This window comes from Colletotrichum gloeosporioides (assembly GCF_011800055.1).
Source record: "Colletotrichum gloeosporioides strain Lc1 chromosome Unknown consensus_37, whole genome shotgun sequence".
In the NCBI taxonomy this organism is placed as follows: Eukaryota; Fungi; Ascomycota; class Sordariomycetes; order Glomerellales; family Glomerellaceae; genus Colletotrichum; species Colletotrichum gloeosporioides.
This window is the reverse complement of record NW_025544682.1, coordinates 351,481-376,011: the sequence shown is the minus strand read 5'-3', so window position 1 is coordinate 376,011 and position 24,531 is coordinate 351,481. Positions and strand designations below refer to the sequence as shown.

The 24,531-nt window shown below is 47.9% G+C and overlaps 2 protein-coding genes across 2 annotated transcripts; one reads left to right on the top strand and one right to left on the bottom strand.

The window, feature by feature from the left end:
- Positions 1 to 17,797: 17,797 nt before the first annotated feature.
- On the bottom strand, positions 17,798 to 19,950 carry GCG54_00004406 (uncharacterized protein; the record flags this gene model as incomplete). The annotated part of the gene is made up of 2 exons (XM_045404455.1): positions 17,798 to 19,870; positions 19,933 to 19,950. The coding sequence occupies 2 exons, from the start codon at positions 19,948 to 19,950 to the stop codon at positions 17,798 to 17,800; spliced, it is 2,091 nt and encodes a 696-aa protein (XP_045265239.1).
- Positions 19,951 to 23,914: 3,964 nt separating this feature from the next.
- GCG54_00004405 (uncharacterized protein) lies at positions 23,915 to 24,199 on the top strand (the record flags this gene model as incomplete). The annotated part of the gene is made up of 2 exons (XM_045404454.1): positions 23,915 to 23,964; positions 24,022 to 24,199. The coding sequence occupies 2 exons, from the start codon at positions 23,915 to 23,917 to the stop codon at positions 24,197 to 24,199; spliced, it is 228 nt and encodes a 75-aa protein (XP_045265238.1).
- Positions 24,200 to 24,531: the final 332 nt, after the last annotated feature.

The window sequence follows — 24,531 nt, the reverse complement described above, 5'->3', positions numbered from 1 at the left end:
AGTATAATATTAAGTTACTATACTTACCTATATACTTATTAGATTTTAACTCTATTAAGGTATTTTTTAGTAACCTTAAAAACTACTTATAGAGGTAATATATAAAGTATAAATAGATTAAGGTAATAGATATCTTTTTTATAGACTTTCTTTATAACTATACTCTTAAAGTAGCTAAAAATACTAATATTATCTTATATTACTTTTATTATTATAGTATTTATATTAAAATAAATAGAGATATTAATAGAGAGGAGAGCTTACTATAAAGTTAAGTTTATAGCTATAGTTATATTTAACTTTAATATTATTAAGGGCTTTTTTACTTAAAAGAACGTAATATTAATATAAAATAAAAATAATTTAATCTTAATAGTTAGTTAGCCTTATAATACCTTAATTATAGTATATTTCTCTTTAGTTATAGTATTAGAAATATATCTTATTTATTAGATAAATTACTACTAATTATTAAAGTTAAGATTTTTATATTTATATAAAGAAGTAGGAAAAAACCCCTCTCTACTTATTAAAACTTACTATTATTATTATTATTAAGTAATTAAATAAGAGAAGTAGTAAGAGAGTAAATATTATTAATTATTTTAATTAGAAGGTCTTATTTAATAGTATTAACTAGAAGTATTATATTATCTAGAAGTATTATATTATCTATTTAAAAATCTATTAGCTTTTAATATTATAAAGGGGTAGGTATAAACTATAGTTAGTTATTAAATCTATAATATTTTACTTAATTAGGAATTATTTAATTTTACTTCTAATTATCTCTATAATACCTATAAGGATATTATTTTTATTAAACTAATTAGTTAGTGCTTTTTAAAGGGATTTAAGTTAGAAATAAGNATATTATTTTTATTAAACTAATTAGTTAGTGCTTTTTAAAGGGATTTAAGTTAGAAATAAGTTTATAGAATAGTATTAAAAGTAGTAGAGAGATTAATATCCTATTTAGTATCTCTAGTTCCTTTTATTTTTTATAAATACTTTAGATATTTATAGAGAAGTTATAATATAAGTTTAATTTAAAGAATAGGTAGAGAAGAGGATAAAATTAATAAATTTTACTTCTTAGTATATAGTAATATTAATAATAGTTTTATTAGTAGTAGTATTAATAATAATAACTAAATAGGAGTATAATAATTATAATAAGGATAAGTTAGTAGTATAAAGTTATAGAATAGTAATAGTAATAGTATATTAATTTAGTTTATAATATAGAGATTAAAAGAGAGTAGATTAAGTTTATTAGTACTATTTCTACTACTTCTATTACTATTTACTTTTAGTATAACCTTACTTTATAGCTTAGATTTACTCTTATAGAAGTAGTTATTATAATATAAGGTTATATTAATAATAATATTCTCTAGAGACTTATTAATAGTTATTTTTCTATTAGTTATAGCTTTAGCTTAAGTTATAAGATATTATTTATAGATCTAAAAATAAATAAGTAGGCTTAATAAAGTAAAAAGATAAGTAATATAGTAGTTACTAATAATATTATTATAATTATTAAAGTATTTAACTCCTAACTTATACTTATAGAGAACTTAGATTACTTAATATATATTTTAGGTCTTCTTCTATCTTAATTTATTAATTAATAATAAGTTACTTTATTACCTCTATTAGTATAATAGTTTACTAATATTACTAAGTCTAATAGGAATAAACTTAATAAAGTTATTATTCTAATATAAAGTTTATAAAGTTATATTAAGTTATAAAGATATCTTAATAAAGTTTTAAAGTAGTATTACTCTAACTAAAAAGGTTATTTAAGTAGAACTTATATTAGATAGTACTAAAAATAACTACTAAGATTTATAATAATAACTTATAGAGATTAATATATATTAATTAAGTAGTTTTAATATAATAAGAGTAATAATCTTAATTTATAATAACTTATTTTTCCTCTTATTATTCTTAATAATATTATTAATCTATCTTTAGTATTTAAATAACTATAAATCCTAATTATTAGGCTTTTAGTAGTTAATATAGAATATCTTTTTAGAGAATATAGCTTAATAATTTAAGCTAAAGAGGAAAGTAACTTAAGTAGAATTAAATATAAAAGAGTAATTATTATACTATAAAATATATTTATAGTAGAAGTTTCTAATTATATTATAAATAATATATTTAACCTAGTTATTTATATTTTCTTATTTAATCTCTTTAACCTTAATATCTAATTATATTTTAATACTATTTTTAGAAATCTTAATCTCTATATAAACTTAAAATTCTATAAGAGGTAATAATAGTAGTAATAGTTATAATAGAGGTAGTAATAAATATTCTTTAAAAGGATTATTCTTTTTAGTAATAAGATTAATTAGTAGCTCTATAGTAGTCTTAATAATAGCCTTAGTAATAGCTTTAATAATAGTTTTAATATTATTAATTTTTAGTTATTATATCTCTTTAACTTTATTAATACTATTATTTATTACTTTTAGTATTAATAAGTTATATTACTTATTTATAAAGTTTATTTATAATTAAAGTTATTAAATAATAACTTTAATTATAGATTTATATATATTATTACTAGTATAAAACTTTCTTCCTCTTATATTTACCCTACCTTAAGAGTTCTAATTACTATTATACCCCCTATTAATTAAGCTAGTTTTACCTCTTTTAAAACTAATAGAGGAGTTTATTATCTTTTTTATAATTAGCTAAAGGTTTCCTATTATAACTATTTTATTAAAAGTAATATATTTTAAATTAGATTAAAGTTAATATAGTATAAGCTCTTTTTTATAATCTTTTTTTTAGAGAACTAAAATAAGTAGAAAGGATTTTTATATTACTAGTTTTATTAATAGAAATCCTAGTTTTAAGGAGATATTTTTACTTTTATATAATATTACTAACTTTAATAACTATACTAATTATATAGAGGCTAGATTATTATTATCCTACTTTAGTATTATAATATTATACCTATATTATACTCTAAATAGTATTAAAAAACCTAAATTATATTAAGAAGCGCGTTAATTAACGTTAGTAGTGTTATTATTAATAGTAAAAAGTGGTATAGAGGGGTAATAAATCGCGTACTAATAGGGGTTTCGGGTAAGGCAAACGCAAATAAGTGCGATCTTAACTATACCTTGTCTCCCGACTTACACATTCAGGTACACAAAACAACGGCAAGACAGTATAAGGTAAGATACATGCCCCGAAACCGTAACACATTTGATCTTGACAGTTGCGTAAGTTTCGCCGGTGGTCATACCTCTTTCCGGACACATGCTTGTTAGCCGGGCTGTTACAATGAGCGTTACGGCCACCGGCGGGGCTAAATTAGCTCAACTCCGGTCACCTACTTCAGATATGTTACCTTACCCATAACAAGGAAGGCGTGTGATCGATTGTGCATTTAACATAGAATTGGAGGGAAAGACAAATCGAAAGTTTTGACTGATGGGTTGAACTGCCACGATAGGGCCATGGCTGAAGCATCCTCTCTTTCCGATCCCTTCCTCACGTACCGCCGGTTGGCATGCGTTTGAGTAGCCCATTAGGAGGACCGCGTCGACATTAGCGTTGAGCATCTGCGACAAGTCAAAAAACGCGACCACTTGCGCCAATAACGGCTGCGCATCCCACTATTACTAAAGATATAGTGTGCCAAGGCACAATCAACGTTTCATGGCCAAGCCTCGACCGATACGCTAGAGCTTTCAGTCTTGGCTGATTGTGGAGGGAAGGTATACACCTGGACCGGTAGATCCAAGTTTCCATCAATGATTAGGAGGGGCTGACGTAGGGAGGGCCAGTAGCAGTGGCAAGAACATGAAGAAGATGGCTTGAGGGTTTGAGGGTGATCCAGACTAGACTCATGTTCTGCTTCTTTGATCCACTCGCAACCTAGTTGTGAAGCCCTGGGTAATGGGAGCCATTGCGGGAAAATGCTAGTAAGCCGCGAAAATAACGGAAGCAGCTCCTCTATGGCGATGATCGTGTACACTATACACGCGGGGCGATGAAAGAAGGGAGGCGCCGGGCAACGTATTATCAGTCAGGAGGGGGAAAAGACGGACCCCGTCCGGACCTGAGACTTGTCGCTCCTGGTACCGGAGTTACCTAACCTACATTGTTGTCAAAGAAGGATGCGCGGGTAGCGGGTAAGCAGGGCTGGCTACCACTATCCTGGCAGCCCGGGACCGATATCACGTTGACGAGATACTTTGGTGGCGCATCTATGCGGGTAGACGGTCAAGTATTTGCTCCCCGCTCGCAGAAACTTCCCCGGGCTTGAACATGGAAACTTTCTTTGGACAGGCCAGACCGGAGAGCATACTTGAAATGAGATTATTGGCCAGGAGGACTTCAAACGACATTTCAAAAAGCGTCCCGGGGCAAGAGAGTCATCACTGTCGGAGACCAGTTTGACCAGACGCTGATTCCACTACGTCCGTCAGAGTGAGATACCCGTTGGAACGATTGTCCCTCGTCACATCTACGATCAGACACTTATGGAGCCGCTGGGGTATCAAATAACCTTGGGAAAAGAAACCCCTACCCCCACGGGTCTCCCAGAGCGATTGCCATTCACACTGTGTGGCTTGGTGGTTACGTTGTGGGCCGCGGCAGCCTATTCAGGTACACTGCGCCGGGAAACACCGTGAGATCTTTGAATATGTCGTCAAGCAATTCGTTCCGGCCAGGAGGCTCTGACAGCGTTATACGGTGATGGCGCCAAATGGTAAGGGTGGAAGACTGACGGATTCTAACGACCTTTCCACCCACACAGTACAGCTAGACGACTTGGCAAGTACCTGGCAGACCGACACGACCGGGAGATGGGAACCTTAAGTGGATGGATTGAGACGGAGGAGACGGCAGCTATGGAAGTACCGGTACGTGTCCCGCCGTTGGTAGAGCGGTTCTTTGGGAGGGGCACAGGGCCTGAGGGGTGGGAGTGAAGGGATGCGCATGGCACTGGTACGGTACCGAATACTTGTACCACGGCAGTCTGCGCCACTGTTTCCTTCTTTCTTCATTGTTGGCTGGAGTCAGGTCCCGTTCTTCTCCAGACTTCCATTGATAGCCACGGCCGCGTCAATTAGGCTGGGCAGTTCACCTACGCATGGGGTATATGGGCCACTCAATCCGCACATAGGTAGCGATCACAATACCTGGGTCCTCAACGAAAGCTGGGTTGCTCGTCCGAAGTCCGAGTACCTCTACCACTCCACAGTCAAGTCGAAATTTGCACCTCGAGTAACGCAAAGCACGACGACAGCGGCTCGGTACGCTCGGTGCCAGTCCTAATTCCAGGAAGCCGGGTGACGCAGATGAATCCAATACAGCACCGAGCCAGGATTTTCGGGATCCCAAGGGTGAGTGTGTGCTTCAGGCGTTTGGTGCGGCGAAACCCACGCGCTTCTACTCCCGCCCGCTGTCTGTCACCCGACGGCGCGAGACGAGCAGCTACGCACTGCCATGACCCTGAACTGAAAGGGATGACATTTTCTTCTGGTGTCTATGGCTAAGGTACCTTAGGTATGCTTCCAAAACTCCAGCGTTGAGTGGCCTAAGCTGGGCCCAGGTTGCGTGTCCTCGCACGCCAGAGCACCCCTGCCACCCCTGTCCTGTCCTGCAGCAAGGCTGTTCGTGCCCTGCACTCAAGCCAGAAACACCCGAGGATCACTGAAGGGGAGGTGAAGTGGGCGTGGGAGGGGGGAGCTAGCGTCTCTGTCTATCTTTTGCTCGGGGTGTGTGTTTGTTTGTGTGTGTGTGTGTGTGTGTGTGTGTGTGTGTGTGTGTGTGTGTGTGTGTGTGTGTGTGTGTGTGTGTGTGTGTGTGTGTGTGTGTGTGTGTGTGTGTGTGTGTGTGTGTGTGTGTGTGTGTGTGTGTGTGTGTGTGTGTGTGTGTGTGTGTGTGTGTGTGTGTGTGTGTGTGTGTGTGTGTGTGTGTGTGTGTGTGTGTGTGTGTGTGTGTGTGTGTGTGTGTGTGTGTGTGTGTGTGTGTGTGTGTGTGTGTGTGTGTGTGTGTGTGTGTGTGTGTGTGTGTGTGTGTGTGTGTGTGTGTGTGTGTGTGTGTGTGTGTGTGTGTGTGTGTGTGTGTGTGTGTGTGTGTGTGTGTGTGTGTGTGTGTGTGTGTGTGTGTGTGTGTGTGTGTGTGTGTGTGTGTGTGTGTGTGTGTGTGTGTGTGTGTGTGTGTGTGTGTGTGTGTGTGTGTGTGTGTGTGTGTGTGTGTGTGTGTGTGTGTGTGTGTGTGTGTGTGTGTGTGTGTGTCTCGGTCGATTTCTCCAGGCCTGGACTGGGGGGTTGTTCCCAGGCGGAGGGTGTCGCAGTAGCACGTACCTGATGGTCAGGAGCATCCCTGCAAGCGCGAAATACGGCGAAGGACAAGGACGGGGAGGTGCGACCAGCTGCGCAATGGGGAAAGTTGGGATGAGGTGGGATGGGGATCAGCTACGACACACAATCGGACTGCCTTGTCAGGTCGCTTGGCCTCCTAGACCAAACAGGTTGGACATCCAGTAATTGGTAGCAACTCTTCCATCACCTGCGAAAGAGGACAGGGCATTCTGCGTTGCAAAACAACCACGGCCTGTGTTCAGCAAGCGCAGCAACAGTCTACCATTTGAGTCTCATGCTCATCCGTCCGAGGCCTCGTACTTATGCAGGAGTAACGACGTTATGCAGCTTTTCGAGCGAATTGATAGCTCTCTGAACATTTGAAGCTCACATGTTGACCTGTCATGTCATGGTTATGAAGCTCAAGTGTCTGCCAACATGCCTGGTCAGTTTCGTTGTGTGCCCCGTCGAGTGATCGCGAAAAAAAAGTGCGTCGTCTATGCGCAAACATGGGCCCCCAGATTGGTATGGTTGGTTAATTCATCCATGTATGATCGATCATAGGTTAGGCTTGATGGCCAAGTAATGTCTCTTCCAGCTGTCTTACGACCGCGTCGGCGGGAAAGTTCGCTGCGAGTCGCTGTTCTCTATTACCACCCTCCTACCTACCTACCTCCCTTGCACTCTCAGTGATTTTCGGCAGAGTAGAGCGGCCTAATTGGGTGTTGAAGAGGTGGTGGGAACCTGGGAACTTCAGCAGCAGCTTGCCGTGTGCGCCTTGCCCACCCTCGTCGGGAGGTCCTCGCAAGAATCGAACGGACGAGCGAACACCCAGGTTCCGTGTCCTCGCACGCTAAAGCCACCTCAGCCACCCCTGTCACCCCTGTCACCCCTGTCCTGTTCTGCAGCAGGGTTCTAGGGAGCAACTTCCCTGGCCCAGCCGCTAGCAGAGTCCACACCACACCCCCTTGTCACCCTTCAAGCCACACCCTCTTCTCCTCACACACAAAATAAAAGCTCGAGATCATCAAGATGCCCATCCTCATAGTCATACTCGCGGTACAAGCTGATTATTTCATATAAAATCAGACACCCCAAGATGAGATCCATGTTGGTGTTCTCCCAGATCATGCCATGCTGCAATCATCATCTACGAATACTGCCATCTCTTGTCTAAGTGACCCGCCAGCGGCTACCAAGACCAGACTTGACGCAGGTTCAACTTTTGTCTTTCTTCACCCCCAGTCTCATCTTGACTTCCACCCAGAACTCCGTCTCTTTTTCATTCGTAACCTCCAATCTACCTCACACGGGCTTGCATCTTGAGCCTTCGCACGCCATGACCTCAACCACTGCTATGCAGGGGTCGGCGATCTCGTAGGTTCAGACATTCTCTTTTATTTGGCGTACTTCCCACTCTTAGCCTTGCGGAGGCTCTCCATCCCGTTGTTCATGATGATAGTCTGAGGGATATTCTTTACTGATAGCGATTTGCGTCTACCAGCCAAGACCCCTCTGCTCGCCCTGCCCCTTCTGGACTACCAACAGATTGTGCCCCCGCGCCTTTGGACAACTTCATGTCATATCAAGAATCACTTGGTCCGGCTCTCGGAGAGAACTTCGTCGCAAGGAATGAGAAGAGACAACATCACATACAAGCAGTGCTCAGCAGTATTGAACACCTCTTTCCAAGTCAGACCAGCAAAATTGTGTCGGTTGGCAACGGCCTGTCTACTGCGTCTCTTCCATTCTGTCTGGAAGGCATTGGTGATCAGTTTCAGAATGGTCCGAGGTAGCTTTGACTTTGAGTCGTCATTCTAACGATGTGTGAGTTTCGTCACAGAGATTATTCCACTTATGGACTGAAGAGGTCATCATAGATCGTGAGCTTTGCATCGGCGGGTGTTATGTGGCATCCTGTCATTCCAACTCTACAAGAGTAAGATGGCTATAATTCGATTGCACATCGGCCTTTTTCACTTTGTTTGGTTGACTACGGGTCAATGCATTGGATGTAGGGAGGGCCAGGGCTGCTTGTGCGTCCGTCTTGGAGTGTAGTAAACCATCGCTGTACGAGACACGGGTTATGGGAGCAGTAATGGAATGGCAACCTGGATATGTGTATTATAATGAGAAGAACCCCGAAGTATTTATGATACACTTAACATGGCTATTATCGCAAGTCAATGTTCCTAATACACGTCTTGCTATGCACTGGAAATGAGGGTGTAATACGTCTCCCCAGCACAGAATCACCTATCATATAATTCTCGGTGCCGAAGCCTGTCGCCCAACTTGAATCATCCATGCTCTCGGGAATTTATGAATGTCTATTACCATTCCTTCATACTTGAGGTGTTCACCTGGCTAGCCATCTCATCTAAAAGCTGTCAAATGTGTTCAGGTGCCAGGTTCAGCGGCATGTCTCAGTAACTGACCCTTATTGTGCTACGAATGACACGTCCGTTGACACGCAGTACGACAAGCTCTTCATGTAACCACATTAGGCCGCGATATTTTCGGGCATTCAGGTCTGCCATGTCACTGCCAGATGCATATACGTCCGAAACGCCATCGTGGAAAGATCCTTCGCAACGATGTCAGCGCATCTCAAATTTGGGGGGAAAGTTTTGCCGTACGAGGAAGAACGAGGCTTCCAAAAAAAAGCATTGGCCTTCTTTATTCGCGCAAACTCGATGTGTCCCTTCGCAATTGGGTGTTTGATGCCATATAGATGTCTTCAACTCACCTGACGGACGAAAACGTGACACCGAAAGCATGCCTGGCTTATGCGCATCTTGATGGGGCATTTCTTGGATGATTGGACAAGACCTAATGATTTGATTCAAACGTACCGTTGGCCTGGACTAAATTTCCAGGAAGGGCGAGGTATTGGACGAGAGTCGATCCGTCCAGGGCACTAATGGGGGTAGTTTGTGTGACGGCTTCGGCAGAGGCCGCGGTGGCTGCGTCAGCCGAGTACCAGATACTGGGCAGGAACGGGCCAAATAAATATCCGTAGGTGTGATTTTGCAACAGAAAACCGTACCAAGTGTTACGTAGCAGAGAATAAGGGTGGGTGGTGCGGGTATCGGTGCGACTCAAGTTTGACACACCCTCAAAGGCAGGCAATATCCATGGGTTTGCTGAAAGACTCGGCCCATGTCGACTGCGTGGCAGCACATTTCTGGGCCTCCAGTTTGAAGAGAAACCACGAGTTACTAGCAAAGAATGGCCATGGTTGCAGAACCTGACTTTCATCGGGGGTAGCAGACATATTTCTTGTCATTAATTCGATAGGTTCGCACCGGTCTACGACATGAGTACTCCACACCACCGGCCTCCTGGTCGGCGGGCCCTGAAAATGGCATTCACTTCAAATTTTCACCCATATGCTACTTTATCAGGAGATTTGGAGATGTCCGAAAATGTGTCAATCCGCGACGAGGCAGCATGCTGGTCGGAGAAGAATGCGCCGCGGTAGCACACATGAACAAACGCATGCTGTGCAGAGCGCATGGAAAGAGCGCATGGAAAAAGTATCCAAATCGAAATACAGATCCAATTTATATAGAGACGCTCGCGTGGTAACATTTCATCGTGGGATATCGTCGGTTCCGTGTCGTCGGTGCCCCGCCGCAATGCATCCCGTGTGACATTTCCAACACCACCCAAACTAAGTCGCCCAAGCTGTCTCATTCGACCCTTGGCCGTCCAAAGAGCTTCGGCAGCACCAATAAACGCATCGTTTTGAACCTAGGAGATACTGTCAAGGACAAACCCATACGCCGGATCTGGAGCAAAATGACCGTTAATAATTCGCCAAGAGCAAGAGGACGTGATGATAGACGTACCGCATGCTTTCGCCATGCAGTCGGTGTTGGTCAGGGTGGCCCAAGCTCCAGCGATGGCACCTCGTCTGAACTGCTCGTGGCGGCAACCCTTTCAGAAGCAGGCCTTCTGCGGGAGTGACTGCTGGGGGATTCTCAGGGGTGCACGGGTGTGGAGGGCGTTCCTGGGTACGGCACCCGGGGGTGGTCCCTGCCATCGCACCCGACAAACCCGACCAGGGCGCCTTCACACTCTGTCAAAATTGAGAGCCAATGCCACTGAGTTTTCCATCGCGCGAGGAAGAATGAGCGGTGGTGTCGGAGCTAACGGTGGAATCTGCGAAGCTTCGGTTGAATTGATTAATGACGGCTTTCCCTCTAACGGCCCGGCTTAGTGGGTCTTTGCCGGCTCCGAATGGCTCGAGATCACGGTCCCTGTTGAATTGCTCCAGTCGCACTCGAGCTTGCTCCTGTAGCTCGGCGGTGCTTGTCACCAGAACCGGTGCGTCGTCACTACGTCAAGCCAAAAATATGATGATGCAAGTCGCAATGATCAAATTACCGCGTGGACGGAAAGTATAAAGAGATTGACCGTGAACTATGAAATGAAGGGGCTAACGTGGTTGTTGAACCTTGAACGGGTCGCTAAGAAGCCATCATGCTTCCTCAAAGTATTAGACACATCGGCTGTAACAGTGTGACTTAGAGGCTCTTCCGAGCAAGAGACGGTGCTCTCCCTGACAAGAAAAGCAGGGGGCACAGTAGCTGAGATCTCGAGGGTAGGTACCTTGGTGATCATAGAGAGGACGGCGGTCGCGTGGGGTTAACGGGTAAACTTTAGTGGAAATCGATGCTGAAGAGGAACTGGGTTTAAGCAAAACCAGCTTGAGCGGGATACTCTGAGAGATCAACTAAATTGTTTTGCCTCATATGAAGACATTTCAATCACAGGCGGTCATTCTGCGACGGAGCTCAAGTTTCTCGCGGCGGGAGTTTGCGGTATCCCAGTGCCGCGATCATCTAGAGGATTTTGATTTCTGATGAGCGGTGCCAAGAGAGAGGCAGCATTAAGGAGTACACCTGATTGGCCGTAGGCAAGCCCTGGACAGGGGTGCGCCAGTGAAAAGCGCTGCTAGCCTCATTGCGGTTTAGCCGTGCTCGGGGTGCCAGAGTCGCCAAGTCCCTGATGTCTCTGCCATTGTTGTGAGTAAGCTCTTCGGGGTCCATCTGCGTTGCCAGCGCGCGGGACTTCCGCCGATCACGAGCGGTGGTACGTACGCGTACCGCCAGACGATTGCTCTCAGAGGTAAGCTGCAGTTGGACTTGGGAGTGCATCAGGTCCAACAGCCCGCGACTGAGTACGAATAAAGTCCTGTGGACTGGGTTCTGGATCATTATAAGCGCGCCTGGGCTCGAGCCCGGCAGACTCGTTGGTGCTGATGGGATGGCATGCAGCGCTTCTCAGTTGTAGCTAACCTACCTTATCACACAGGCAAATTGATCTCAACTTCGCTCAACATGTATAATTTGAAGAGAAAGGCAACAAATGGCAGGCTGTGAAGCGGAGCAATCTGCAGTGTGTCTGAATAATGGGCGTTGACCACCGTCGTCATACTTTAGCACTCAAGAAGTTATTTATGAAATCGATGTGATATGTATTTAAAACCACGATGTCAAGCGGCGTCTGACTGTCACTTCAATCGGCCATGAGCGTATCATCTTCCGTGAGTTAGGTTGCGTTATTCCGAGTCCCGCTGCGCTGTCACCCGTCGGTTCATTCCATCATCGTCAACCGGCCGGTTGGCCAGATGTGACACTAGTGGCCCAGGGATACTCGCGCTAACTCAGGTGAGCATAGCGGTACCGCATGTAGGTACCTAAGTATCCATGCGTGGATCGTCCGACCAAGGAATGTCGAAAGTGACCTAGAACTGCGACCCAATGCCCTTGAGCACGTCGTGCTCCTGTGCTGGTTGGGTAAGGGGTCCAACTTGGCTTGCAGTACCAGGAAACGTCAAGTTGATTTGACCAATATCGGCGGCAATTCTACGGGCCCGGCCTGTCGGATGCTGGCTATCGCCGGCCTGGAGATGCAACGGGTTAAGATGGTTGTCCGATTTAAAAAGATCAAGTCGCACCCTTGCCTGTTGAGGATCTACCACCAAGGCCGATTTGCCCTCGCTGTATGGATAGATATCATTATGAAGAACGTGGGATCGATCGAGAACGAGGGGGGAATAGAACAAAGAAAGGAAAGACAGACGGCAAGGAGATACAGTAACTGTAAATTGAAGAACGTACGAATTAGCAGACCCCTGAGCGGGACGTTGCGATGCCATGACAACTGGCTTATGTTAAAACGGTATGACAGCCAGGTGTCTCAACACTGGAAGTAAGAAACGAAGACGTTGGTGGTGGGCGAAGCAGAGGAAAAGAAAACGAAACGTTTTCAATGAAATAGTGATGTTCTTCTAGTCACGGCTAACAGGTGTTCAACTATTAGCAGCAAATAGCTTATACGCGCACCTGAAATTCGATTCTCGTCTGGAGATGTGTAAAAAGAAGATGGAGTAAAGGCACCAGCAGTATGTGTGAAAGTTGGTAGAACCACTTCTGTCTTTATAAGGCCAGTACGAGCAGAGCTGCGTGGTGCCTCGAATTCTTTCTTGAGTGCGCTGGTTAGGCATTGCTCGAATTGGTGGTGGCACAGAGTGGATGATTTTCTTGGACAGGTCGGAGCGGCGACGGTGTGGTGGATGACACCAGACCAGCGTTCTGGCCAGGAGTGCGTGATGGGGGGACAAATTATACCTTAACGGGTACCTAGCAGGAACAGTGTCGGCGGGCAGCCCTAAGAGGAATAGGATGCGGAAGGACTGACTAGCAGCGCGCCAGGGAGCCCGACGGTTGGCGTGTGTCCGTTTCTCATGGCCGTCTAGCGGGAAGTAAGCACAGAGCACCGATGCAGCCCTGTCTGTCAATTTTGGGTCGGGGGGTCGGGGTCGAGTTCGGGGGTGCGCGTGGTGCGTCGTGGTCGACGCCGCTGGGGCATCTGCACGTAAGGGTCTGGCACGCCGGGGCTCCACCGCGGGGTAAACCTGTACTGAGTGATATCAGACCTAGCGGCCGTCAGCCATCGGCGCCAAGACACATGCCAACTTGCTAGCTCAGAGGATGTTTGTGTCTGGCGTACAATTGTCGGTGGTGAGAAACATATACTCCAGCAAGGACTGGTTTCGACAGAAGCTGAAGCAACGGCGCCTGTAGTCTGAGAACATTGTAACGACTGATGGCGGAATGGTCGGCCGTATTGAAGAAAACAGTGCAGGAATACAGCCTTCTTCTCGCCCGCTTAGCCTCTCGCTGTGGACCCATGTCTATGCAGTACGTGGAAAAATATTGGTTGATACTTCTGGTAAAAAGTTTCCACTTGTGCTGTGCCGTACAGGTGAGTGCCAACGATTGAGTGTGGCTGCTCAGACCAACGATACCGGCAGACTCTTTCCTAAGTAAGGTACATACTAGTATTGAGGCCCCTGTCATCTTCCATATCAGCTAGCGACGTGATCGGTCTTTGGCTGATAGATTTGGAAAAAGTGGACCAAAAAACACTACCTACCTAGGTACATTGCACGGGTGGCACTTGGGCTGCTTGCTGCTGGGGCTAATCCTACGGAGGTTGGTCTAAAAACCACACAGTAGGTACTCCTTGAGGGCGACCGACAGCTCCAACATTGCGATGACAATTGTTGGGGATCCATAGCGCTCTGCAACGGTCTTCACTCCCCGGCTTTGAAGCTACGAGGCTTCGATGCGGCATGCGTCAGTTCTAATGCCCCATGCATTGACTCATGAATTTTGGATCGCAACCGGTGCGTCATTGGTGTCAGCCTTCTAAGACTAGCTGTGGTCTTCAAACCCTCGCAATTCTCCAAATACAAGAGCCAGAGATCAGACAGACAGGCTTTCTCTCTCTCGTAGAACCATATTGTCCAGGTCACGTTCAAATAGTGTTCAGCGCTTGATACACCTGCAGGCGCATTTAACGTGTGATTAACGGCACGAGGGTAAGGGGGAAATGATTACCAGGCAAGGTCTGGCTTTAATGGAAATAACACCTGGTATCAAGCCTGCGCGAGTAGAGCTCAGCTGTATTTCATTCCATCTCTGGAGCGCGCAGGCCAGTAAGTGCCATGAGCCCCCGTTTCCAACATGAGGCGTGAAGGGTTGACATGGGTGCCTGACCTTCCCGGGGAGAGCGGTACTCAAGAGGCCCTCGGTGACCAAAACGCGGGGCAAATTTTCCTCAAGAGCTGCTACTAACCTTACCTGACCTCGGCTTGGTTGGCCGGTCGGAGAAGCTTCTAGGTATTATGATGGAGATGGCCGGAGGTGTGGGTCATGGTCCGTCCGGGCTAAGCTGGGGTGGTGTGGTGGTGTGTTAGTTTGGCTGGGCTTGTGTGGCCTGGTAAGTTTGGTCTGGTGGATGATTCAAGCTGACCAGCCCTGGGTTGGTAACTCGACGCCCTTGCTTGGGATGGGTTGCAGGGCAATGGCTAGCCTCAATTCATACTTATCCGACAATTCCATCAACAAAGGCCCATGACTGTTCAGTGAGACAGGTCTGAACTTGCATGCAAAACCGTTGTGGTTTGCCTCGAAATGGTGAGGTGGCTCAACTGCCTACATACTGACTTTTTTGACATGGAGCGGGTGTTAACATCAGATTTGCTGCAACTTGCTCGTTGTCTTCACAGTATAGTATTCTGCGAATGGTTTCATGATCCAGCTGCTCCATCATCGCTGTGAGCCTTTCTAGCGTCATCTGTGTTGTTCAAACCCAAGCACGGAGCGGAGGCGCCAAGCCCTGTATGCCGGGTCTGCACGAGATCGACTGTAGCGAACCCGGATTGAATGCATAAAAAACAGCTGAATCCCGTTGAATCCATTCAGGCCGGAATAATTGACAGCGCATTAATCGAGGCGCGCTCGAGCTGATGTTGCGGGATGACCATGCGAACCGCCTACAGCCTGCGCGCCTGCTCGCCGCCTAAATTCCCTCTGTTAGCAGGCACCTGGATCCAGTTTGTACACCTCCAGAGCTGCCTCTGAATCGGTGCACTGACGTACCGTCAGTACCTAAGGAGGCACCCCATGCAGGTATGAGGCAGTCGGTCTTTGACCTATATACCTCCAGCTTGTTGGGGGGCTTTCCGGACATGCAGCATGGGACGTTCATCACGGAGATATTCCGATGTTTACTGGAGCTGCCTTCTTGCAGTGATTGATTGATACTATCCCTTACAGACCCTCCTTATCACAAGCACCTTGATGATTTGCGCCAGCATGCTGGTGATTGATTGCCCAGGTAACTTGACACGATGCTAGTATGTAAAATCACATTCTCGGAAAGTCCACCACAACGGGGTTTCTACAGACATAAGATGCCACCTCCGCACTGTGTTTTCTACATAAATCATGTAAGGCCTCGACGCCAGATTTGATAACACATGTGTGCCTGAGATGATGGCTGACCCGGAACTCCAAGGTGAGGTACCGGGACTGGAGATGTTGAGACATCACAACAACCTGTCGTCCGCCTGGTTGCGCCAAGCCACTGTGCAATCTTTTATGTTACCTCTAATTATACACGAAGTTTCTGAACTGGAATGCTCTGTGCATGGTTCAAATTCTATAATCATAGTGATTGAGAGCATGAGCCTCGAGGTGTATGCGCCTCAATATCCAGCGTCACCTTCTCAATTACTACAGAATGCATTTAGAAGTGACAGGTTGGATGCACCAGGGCAACCACCAGAAAGAGCGTTTGACTGCAAAGAAAAACGAAAGAAGCAAAACCCCTTGCAATGACGGCCCATCAGATTATAGTAGCATATGAAGTCACAGGTTATGTTGGCGCTCAAAAGGATGTTGTAGATTTGTGGAGTGACATTTCAGGGGGCCGGAGCCACTGAGAGGTCCACCTGGGTAAGCTAGGTACACTGTGTAACGTAGGGTAGCTAATGTGTCGTACTGCCTATCATCTGCTTGGAAAGCGGAGCGGAGGTACCGGCTGGAAGGCCGAGGCTTAGGTGCCGTACGCAGCACGGTGTCGAAGCAGAAGGGGCTGAGTTCGAGGTGCATTTGTGGGGTCGCTCCCTTCTCTATTCAGTTCTTGAATTCTTTCCCACACTGAAAAGACTGTTTCTATTGCCGCTGGGTAAAATCAATAAAAGGCGAGAGGTTCCAATGTGGTCCCGTGAACATATACATGTTCTTCTCATTAAGCTGTGATCTTTGTGCGATTGATGATATCCAACTTCCTCAGCTTGCCTTTTGCTTGCGGTCCCTACTCTTCGAGATCCACACTCGACTTCTTCAGCCTGTCCCAGGTACACCACATCTGGGTCGTATAACTCCTTCCATTGTGTTTTGACTGGATTCTTCATACCTACTCATAGTTAAGCTCTCCGCATCTGAAGAAATCAGCATTACACCGTACCGCGCAAGCATGGCATCTCGATCGCCCATTCAGGCTTCCTCCAGCACGTACGTTGTGTCAATCAAGACCAAGCATTCATCAAACTTGATCTTGCAATTTTTACTCTTACACATGATTTTCCCTTTTTCTTTCTTTCCAAATTTGTGCTATGGTAGTTGACAGTTGCTTGTTCGCACAGCAATGCCCCAGTCCGGGTGCTCAATCCTCAGCACATGCAGGCTCAGGCAGGTGCGCGACTTGGAATGTTCCTTTCGGACGGAACCCTGAATCCTTTCTACAACGGTCATGCTGTTTCTGGCAACGATGCGAACCATCGTGGTGACGGAGTCGCTGCCGCTATAGACCGTGTCGACCGGACTTTCGCCGGCCACAGCGCCGGTGGTGGGGCAGGGCCCAATCCCGCCCGTTCTGACATGAATCTCCGGAGCGTCGGTGCTCAGTTCTCTAACGTGAAATAAGCAACAACGGATCTACGCAGGGGATTAAGCTTCACGGAGTGGCACAAGTCTAACCATATTCGGACAGTCTAAACCTAAAAAAACAACTTAAAGGGGGGGCCAACGGCCCGGGGCACCGTTTTCGAAAGCTGTCAGACGGGAACCCAAGGATGAGAGACGGGATGATTTCACGCGTGGCTTTACTTGTACGTATTCTTCCATGCCGACCGTAGAAACCCTGCGAGTTTTGGAGAGCGCAGCTAACATTGAATTGGCTCAGATTTAGCGTCACTAGTTATTGCCTTGTCAATTGGAGTTTGCTGCATTCAATCGCTTCACGCTCTTCTCACCTCCCAGGGACAAGAAACGCTCGCGTCGTCGAGTGCTGAGACGAGTCGAGCCCATTGTCGCAGCTTGGACTCAGAAAGAAAGGAAGCAGTTACGGTTCTGCAACCAATAAAGCGAAGATCCCAACCATGATTGCTTTTGATTTCCTATCGTACACTGACGTCCGATTTTTCCCATTTGCCATTTTATCCTCTGTAGCAACTCCAAACGTCTTGATGCAAAATCTGCCAATTCTGATCCTCAACTTCCTATTTGCAGGTCACTATTTCATCCGTGGCAATCCCGTGCGTCTTGACGAAGTATCCCCTGACCCTTCTAACCCTCATCCTCCCCGTCGTGGTCGGATACCAACCTGCCCATCACTCTCTGCAGCGTCTCCAGGCCAACAACAAACCCGAAAGCGGCCTTGACACCATCCTGATCGGCCAAGTGGTGGTATAGGATGAAGTTATGCGACTCTGTGTTGCCGTCCTGGCTCAAAATCTTCTCAATGTGGTCAAGGTCAGGGCCGAAGTCGCAGCTGAGGTCTGCAGCCTCCTCGGTAGCTGCGTCGAAAAATCTTCGGGTGTTCTCAGGCCAGACCAACATGTTATTCAGCCATCCGTGAACCAGGCACTCTTCGACGATTTCGAATTCCCAGTCTTCGAGCGGCGGAGGGCTTTCGTCATGTCGGAGCTCCGGAAAATCGCCACCGAAGAGGTCGCGCATTCTCTCAACCAGTTCTGCAACCTGCCTGGCGCGGAAAACGTCGATCAAAAAGGTCCCATCGGCAACCGGTTGCCAGTTCTCACCGGTATCTCTGAACACGAGCCCGGAGGTCGTGAAGTCGTCGGACTCGACTCGGTACGTCTCCCAGACACCCAGTGCCAACCAAGGAGCTCCGCGGTGAAATAGACCGCTGGCAGAGCCATAGAGAATATCTCCCAGAGTCCTCTGCGGGCCACCGTAAAGAAACTCGGGTGGCTCCCCGTCATGCCATCTAATCATTGGACTGTCGGTGCTGACGAGGCCGACGGACATGATGGCTGCCAAGAGGAGGACGGTTCTGTAGGCGTGAGGAGATGCATCTTGGAACTGCAGAGCTGCGATCATGCAGGCTGCGTTGATGCTGAGTTCAGGGAAGCAATGCAAGTTCTCGCGCATCATGATTCCGAGGTCGGCAGTCAACAGATAGGTGCCTTCCTCGTCGCCGTCTTCAATGCATCCGAGTGTTTTGAAGCGCTTCATGGTAGTAGCTCGCTGTGCCTGAAGTGATTGATTCTCTGCCGAAGGAGGTAGATCGGGCCAGTTCTTGATGTTCAAGAAATCGAAAACCGAAGAGTCGTCCGTTTGGGGTGCCGGCTCCCATGGTCGCTCCTGCAGGGCTGCGAGAAAGTCGAAGTCGCAGTGCAAAGTCGCGTCGAATTGAGACTGGCGACAAATGGCCATCTGCTGATAGAGTTCGCGTCGCGACAGCTGTACGGTCTTCTCAATAACCCGTCCAAGTTTCTGATCGAAGAAGAAGCCACGCTTGGTGCCCGTCGTGAGGACATCGGTGACATTGGGAATGTTCCAGACGAAGTTGGAGTGGATGTTGTACGGATCCAACATGAGAATTTGCTGCTTGCCACGAGGGTCAATCCAGCTATCGCGATCCACATAGAGGTCGAAAGCACTCAAGATGACCTTGGCTGGGACAAACTCAAGCGCCATCCGGACAAGGTGTCGCGGCACGAAACAAATGATGAAGCCACTTTGATTCTTGCGAAAGATCTCATTGACCAGCTGTTCCATCCTGTCGTTCCAGCCTTCATGTTGGCCCAAGGTCTCCATTAAGATGGGGGGCTGCAACGATTCAAGCTCGAGGCAGCGCTCAAACGGCAAGCCCAGGCTCACGTCGGGCTCACTCAGGTTCCCAAATGGAGGAGGCGAGGGTGTGAAGAATGATGACATAACGACCAGATTCCAGGCGTAGTTGTCTTTGGCGCTCTCCTTGACAAGTCTCTGAATGAAACATCCAACCACGTCGGACGCAATGGTTCGGCTTCCATCCAGCTTGACAAAGAGCACTGCTCTGCTTCCAATGAGGTCTTTGAATCGATCAGTCTTTTTCAAATGGGATGCCACTTCCATGGTCAAGACGTTAAAAAAGCCTCTGTTCTTGATGTCAACTGCCTCTGTGTAAGAAGGCACAATGAGAAAGGATTTCAGGTCCTTGGTCGCCGCATGACCATGTACTGCCTTGACCACCTCGAAGCAGTCGAATCCAGCGGAAAGCCCAGACAGATTGAAGTGTCTGAAGCCAGACGTGGCCAGGCCGTTCTTGATTCTCTCAATTTCTTGCGCGAAGTGGCTGTCAGGAAAGACGACAAGCTCTCTGAGTTCGCTTGGCTCCATGGCCAGGGTTGTCTGTGTCGGCGATGTCAGCGGGAAGGGGTTTTGGGTATCGGATGTGAAAGGGCTCTACTTACGTCTTCGTCTCCATCCATGACTTGACTCTGAAGTTCGTTGACCGGAGCAAAAGTCTTTAAAGCGCGAAGCAAGATGCTGAGAACGTGATGCTGGTTTCAGCGTGGCTCGAGCAGCTGTGGTGGTGGTATGATGGATTTGTTGTGATAAGAGAACTTCTGGAGCGCACAAAAGAAAACATGTGAAAGTTTCTAGAGTGATAGAAAAAAAAAAACCAAGAAGAAGAGCGGGAAAGCAGCTGAGAAGTGAAGCTGAAGAAAGATGGCTGCTCTTGCGGTGCCTCAGTTAACAAAAGTGCCCCACTTAAACTCACTTCAACCGACCTTCGACTTGCGTCCTTCCCACCTTCTTAGGAGAGAAAGAGTGATTGACAGAGGTCCTGTGAAACTTCAGTACCTGATTTGGTGTGGAGACGACAGCTACAGACGGCAGCAGGAGGGGGATTGGTTGGTTCAGCACTAAGCAGGAGGATGATGACAAGGGCGACTGCAAATGTAGTGGTCTTGCTTGCCTTGAACGATAATCCGAATTGAAGAATGTAGGAAGAAAGCCCCATGCGTACTCCAAGCCGCTCTTGCCTGTCTGCTTGTAGCTGCATATCCTTGTCCGCCATTACCTGTGAGAACCCCCGCCTTTTACTTTTCTTCCTTGTTCCGGCTCAACATCTGATGTCTTCTCCTCACATATTCATAACCAAGTTCATACCACATGCGAATTTCAAATATGCAGGAAAATACCCAGACGAGTAATCAATATGCAAGCCGGAGACGCATCAGTCGGCACACTCGCTGCGGGACAAAGAGATGCAACATCACAATTTGGCTCATTGAAGGCATCACCCACGACGACAAGGTCCCTGGTTTTCTGGTCTTCGGCTATCAGGAGGGAGTCCAAGATACCCCCCTAGACCGGTGGGCCTTGGTCATGTCGTACAAGATCGCGCGCAACTGGGTTCGTCGCTGCATCATGACCCGCAAAAGCACACCTCTCAAGGTCTACTGGCCATCGCTCCATCTCGACGACAAGCCGGGCATCACCATGGGTCTAGACAACACACAACTTGCCCGTTGCGACGACCAGATGGTGCTTGCACCCCGCCGCTCTCAGGACGAGCGCATTGGCCTGTACCTTGAGCAAAATAGAGACCAGCCTCCGCGTAGCCGGAAGCAAATTCCGGAGGTGTGGTGCGAGCAGAACAGCTCCGAGATAAATGATAAGTATGATTTGAAGTATATTGCAAGCCTGATTTGGCCTGATAAGATACGTGAATGGAGGGAGATTGCAACAGTGAGGTTAGATTGACGCGTCGAGAAGAAGCGGCTCGAGGCTGGAAGACTGAAGCGCATTTTGCCGTCGCATTGAACTTTCGAAACAGGCGGTCGAAGAAATGGTATCCGCGACAATGGGAGGAGTAGAAACCACGTTGAGTCCTTGGTATCCGTGAGTGGCAATAGATTGGAATGATCCCCTGCGGACTGGGGAGGAGTAGAAACTTGCCCAATAGATGAAACCAGCATTGTTACCTGCTCTTCGAGATCACATTCGCTCTCATTTATCGTCAGGTGGTTTTCAATGTTTTTATCACCTTCCACCCGCCTCGTCTTTCGAGACCTTCTTTCGATGCTGAGCCTGGATCAATAATAGCGGCAAGCGATGCTGCTGCGCCGGCAGACGATTGAAGATTGCCCAAGGCCGAGTCTCCCATGCACACCGAGTTGGCCCCCAATGCGGATCCCTGCACAAAGGCTGGGGGAAGGCATGTTCCGGATGTCGGATACGGCCCCGGATGCGACTCTGCGTCCAGCGTCTTTTCTGTCGAGGGCCAGGAAGGGAGTTTATTCTCGGGAAAAGCATCATTGGGCTGGTATCAACAGCGCGCCATCTGCACCAGTCCCGATAGAGCCTGCCAGTCTTCACCGAGAGCATAATCGAAACACACCGGCAGCTGAGCAGTCCATTCCAGTCCCTGGGCAACAAATCCAGCTTTGATGGTCGAAATGGCGTCAGAAAACTAAGAAGCAAACATTGCTCCTACCTCTGGTGCAGTCATCCTGCGAGCTGTCAGGGGGAATACTTGCCATGATTCCGACGCAGACCCCGGCAAAACCTTCCTGCGCCTCGCAGACTATCGATCGAAATGTGAAGCTACCCGTGAGAAGTCGTGATGCGATATGAAAACTGATAAACCGAGATGAGTCTATCGGCTTTCATGCAGGTCGGGCCTTTGAGACCGCATCCGGACGTGCCTCCACGGTGAGCAGCACACCGTCGAGCGCAGATCCCCAGAGCGCGCGATCTGGTTGCCCATTCACCGAGTGTGACATGGTGGTGTCTGTGTCACGTCGGCCTAAAACGCCTCTTCACCGAGGCGCCCGGCAGTGAAATGGCAAACGGCGGGGGTTCAATCGTTTCAGGGCGGAGGGACATGTCATGTGTCATCTCAAGCTGGAGGGATGACCCCCGATAAGGCCATCAATGACGTGCGCTATGATGGAAACTGGTAGACGGAGCCTAAAAATGTTAAAATGGACTTCAACCTACGATATCTGCGTCAGTGTTATTTCCAGCTGACAGCCTGCGGAGATCCCTGATGGCCGCGGTCGCACCAACCGAATGCCTCGAAGCGCGGGATGCGTGGAGATGCCACAAATTCTGTCGGGTCGCACGCGGAGAATACGGCGCGAGCCCGCACCTGTACCACCGGCTTTCTTACCTTTGATGAAGCAAACAAACGCCATCAGATAAGGGGCAGGGGTAATCATGGACATCTCTCGGCCCCGGCTTCTCTCGGCCAGCATCGCTGTCGCTCCAACGCTCAACGCTCAATGGTGTGGTATCCTGACATGGCACATGAGAGGCTCCCATGACGTCGATAAATGGAGGCATGGCCTCAACATTCAACATGGACAATAATATTGTCGAGGACAGAATGCGATTTTGCCCCTGGCCTCAGATGAGCAGACTAGCTGCCAATGAGGGGTCCACCCACTCCCCGCGGATGACAGCCTGCAGCAACCGGATCCTACCAACCATCTTATCTCACCGCTCGGCGGCGCTCGGCGCTCGCCCACATTACCGGATAGAGCCTTGGTGGCGACGGCTCCATGGCCTCAAAGACCCAAGGGTGGCCTCCTCCCGAGGCACCGGGCAGGCCCGTCCCTTTTGTGTTGGCGCCTCAGTCAAGCCGTCCAGGGTCAATGGGAAATACCCTGGCACAGATCTTTGCTTTTTTTTCACTGAGAAAAATCGACCCGGTCACCCGTCAAGTGCCCCGTTGGCAGCCGGGGAGTAGTTCCGGAAAGCTTAATGGAATGCAAGTCGCAAATGATAGGCGGGGATGCTCTCCGCGGGTTCGTGGCCAAGCACGTGGAGGCCTGTCGGCGCAGGGGGAGTTCGAGTGCAAGTGTGTCGCATTTGCCCAATTGGTGATGGGCGCGTGTCTATAGCAAAGCGAGAAACAGCTGTTCCAACCGCCCAACCACGGACTCTACCGGTCACGAAGCCACATTGCCGGTGAGCTGGAGGCCCCGTCTTATTTGCCTGCGTGGGCTCCGGAATCTCGAACATGCTTCCCCATGGAAGTTCTCGAACGATATTGCAGTTGCGTGTCGTTGCCTCGGCCCGCGACCAATGGGAAGGTTGCCGGCATCTTCCCTCGAGGCCATGCCTGTTGCTGATCTCTGAGGCTGCACCTCCTTACTTGACTTGAGGCCATGGCACTTTCGTGCGACTACTCTCCGCCCGATTTGGGAATGCCGGCCGAGATTGCTTTCGAGGACACGATGATGGTCTTGGTGTTTGGGGGAAAGCTGCCCACATAAGTATTGCTGTCGCCCAGATGCTCTCATCTCTGGGCTTCCTCCGTTTTCTTCCAACGCGCAGACAATTGCGGTCTTGCCTCTCATCCTGCTCTATCGTGTCAGCGTCCTTCACGTTGCGGTGTTCTGCCTTCCACTCCACGTACAGAGTCTCGCCTGCTCCAGCATGCCGACGTCTCAGGCCTCGGGGGCTTCTCATGGCTCGTCGAACAAGAGGTAAGTCCCCTTCGTCCTGATGAAGCATTACCGACAGATGGCTGATACTGCTTTCAGGTCCAAGACGGCTCGTGCAAAGGAATCCAAGTCCCGGGTAGACGACTACCTCGCGGAAGAGGGCAGCCTCTACGAGCGGATCTCCAATGATAGCAAGGCCAAAGACAGGACGAAGGCGTACAAAGATCGTGCTCGGGAGACAACCCGTGACGCCGATCGCCGTCTTGGTCCAAGATAAATCTGGTTGGTGATGAACGTCATGACGATGAGCAGATGCTCGAGTCGGTCGTGGCCCATGGATATGGAGGTAGAGCAATGGTCGTTACAGCGAGGAGTTTAGCTGCGTTTGGGGATCAGCGATTGACTTGGAAGAAATGTCCGCGAGGATTGAAGGAAGTCACGGCTTTCTAGTAACATGCAGTTGCACGTACATGCGGCAAGAGCAGTATGGGGCCTGCGTTCTTGGCACAGACTGCACTTGCAGCAGCAGTATATGTCCTACGTGGCTGCCGCATATTGACCGCATGAAGCAAGGGAGGTTTTTGATAGCGTTCTTTCATCGAATCGAAG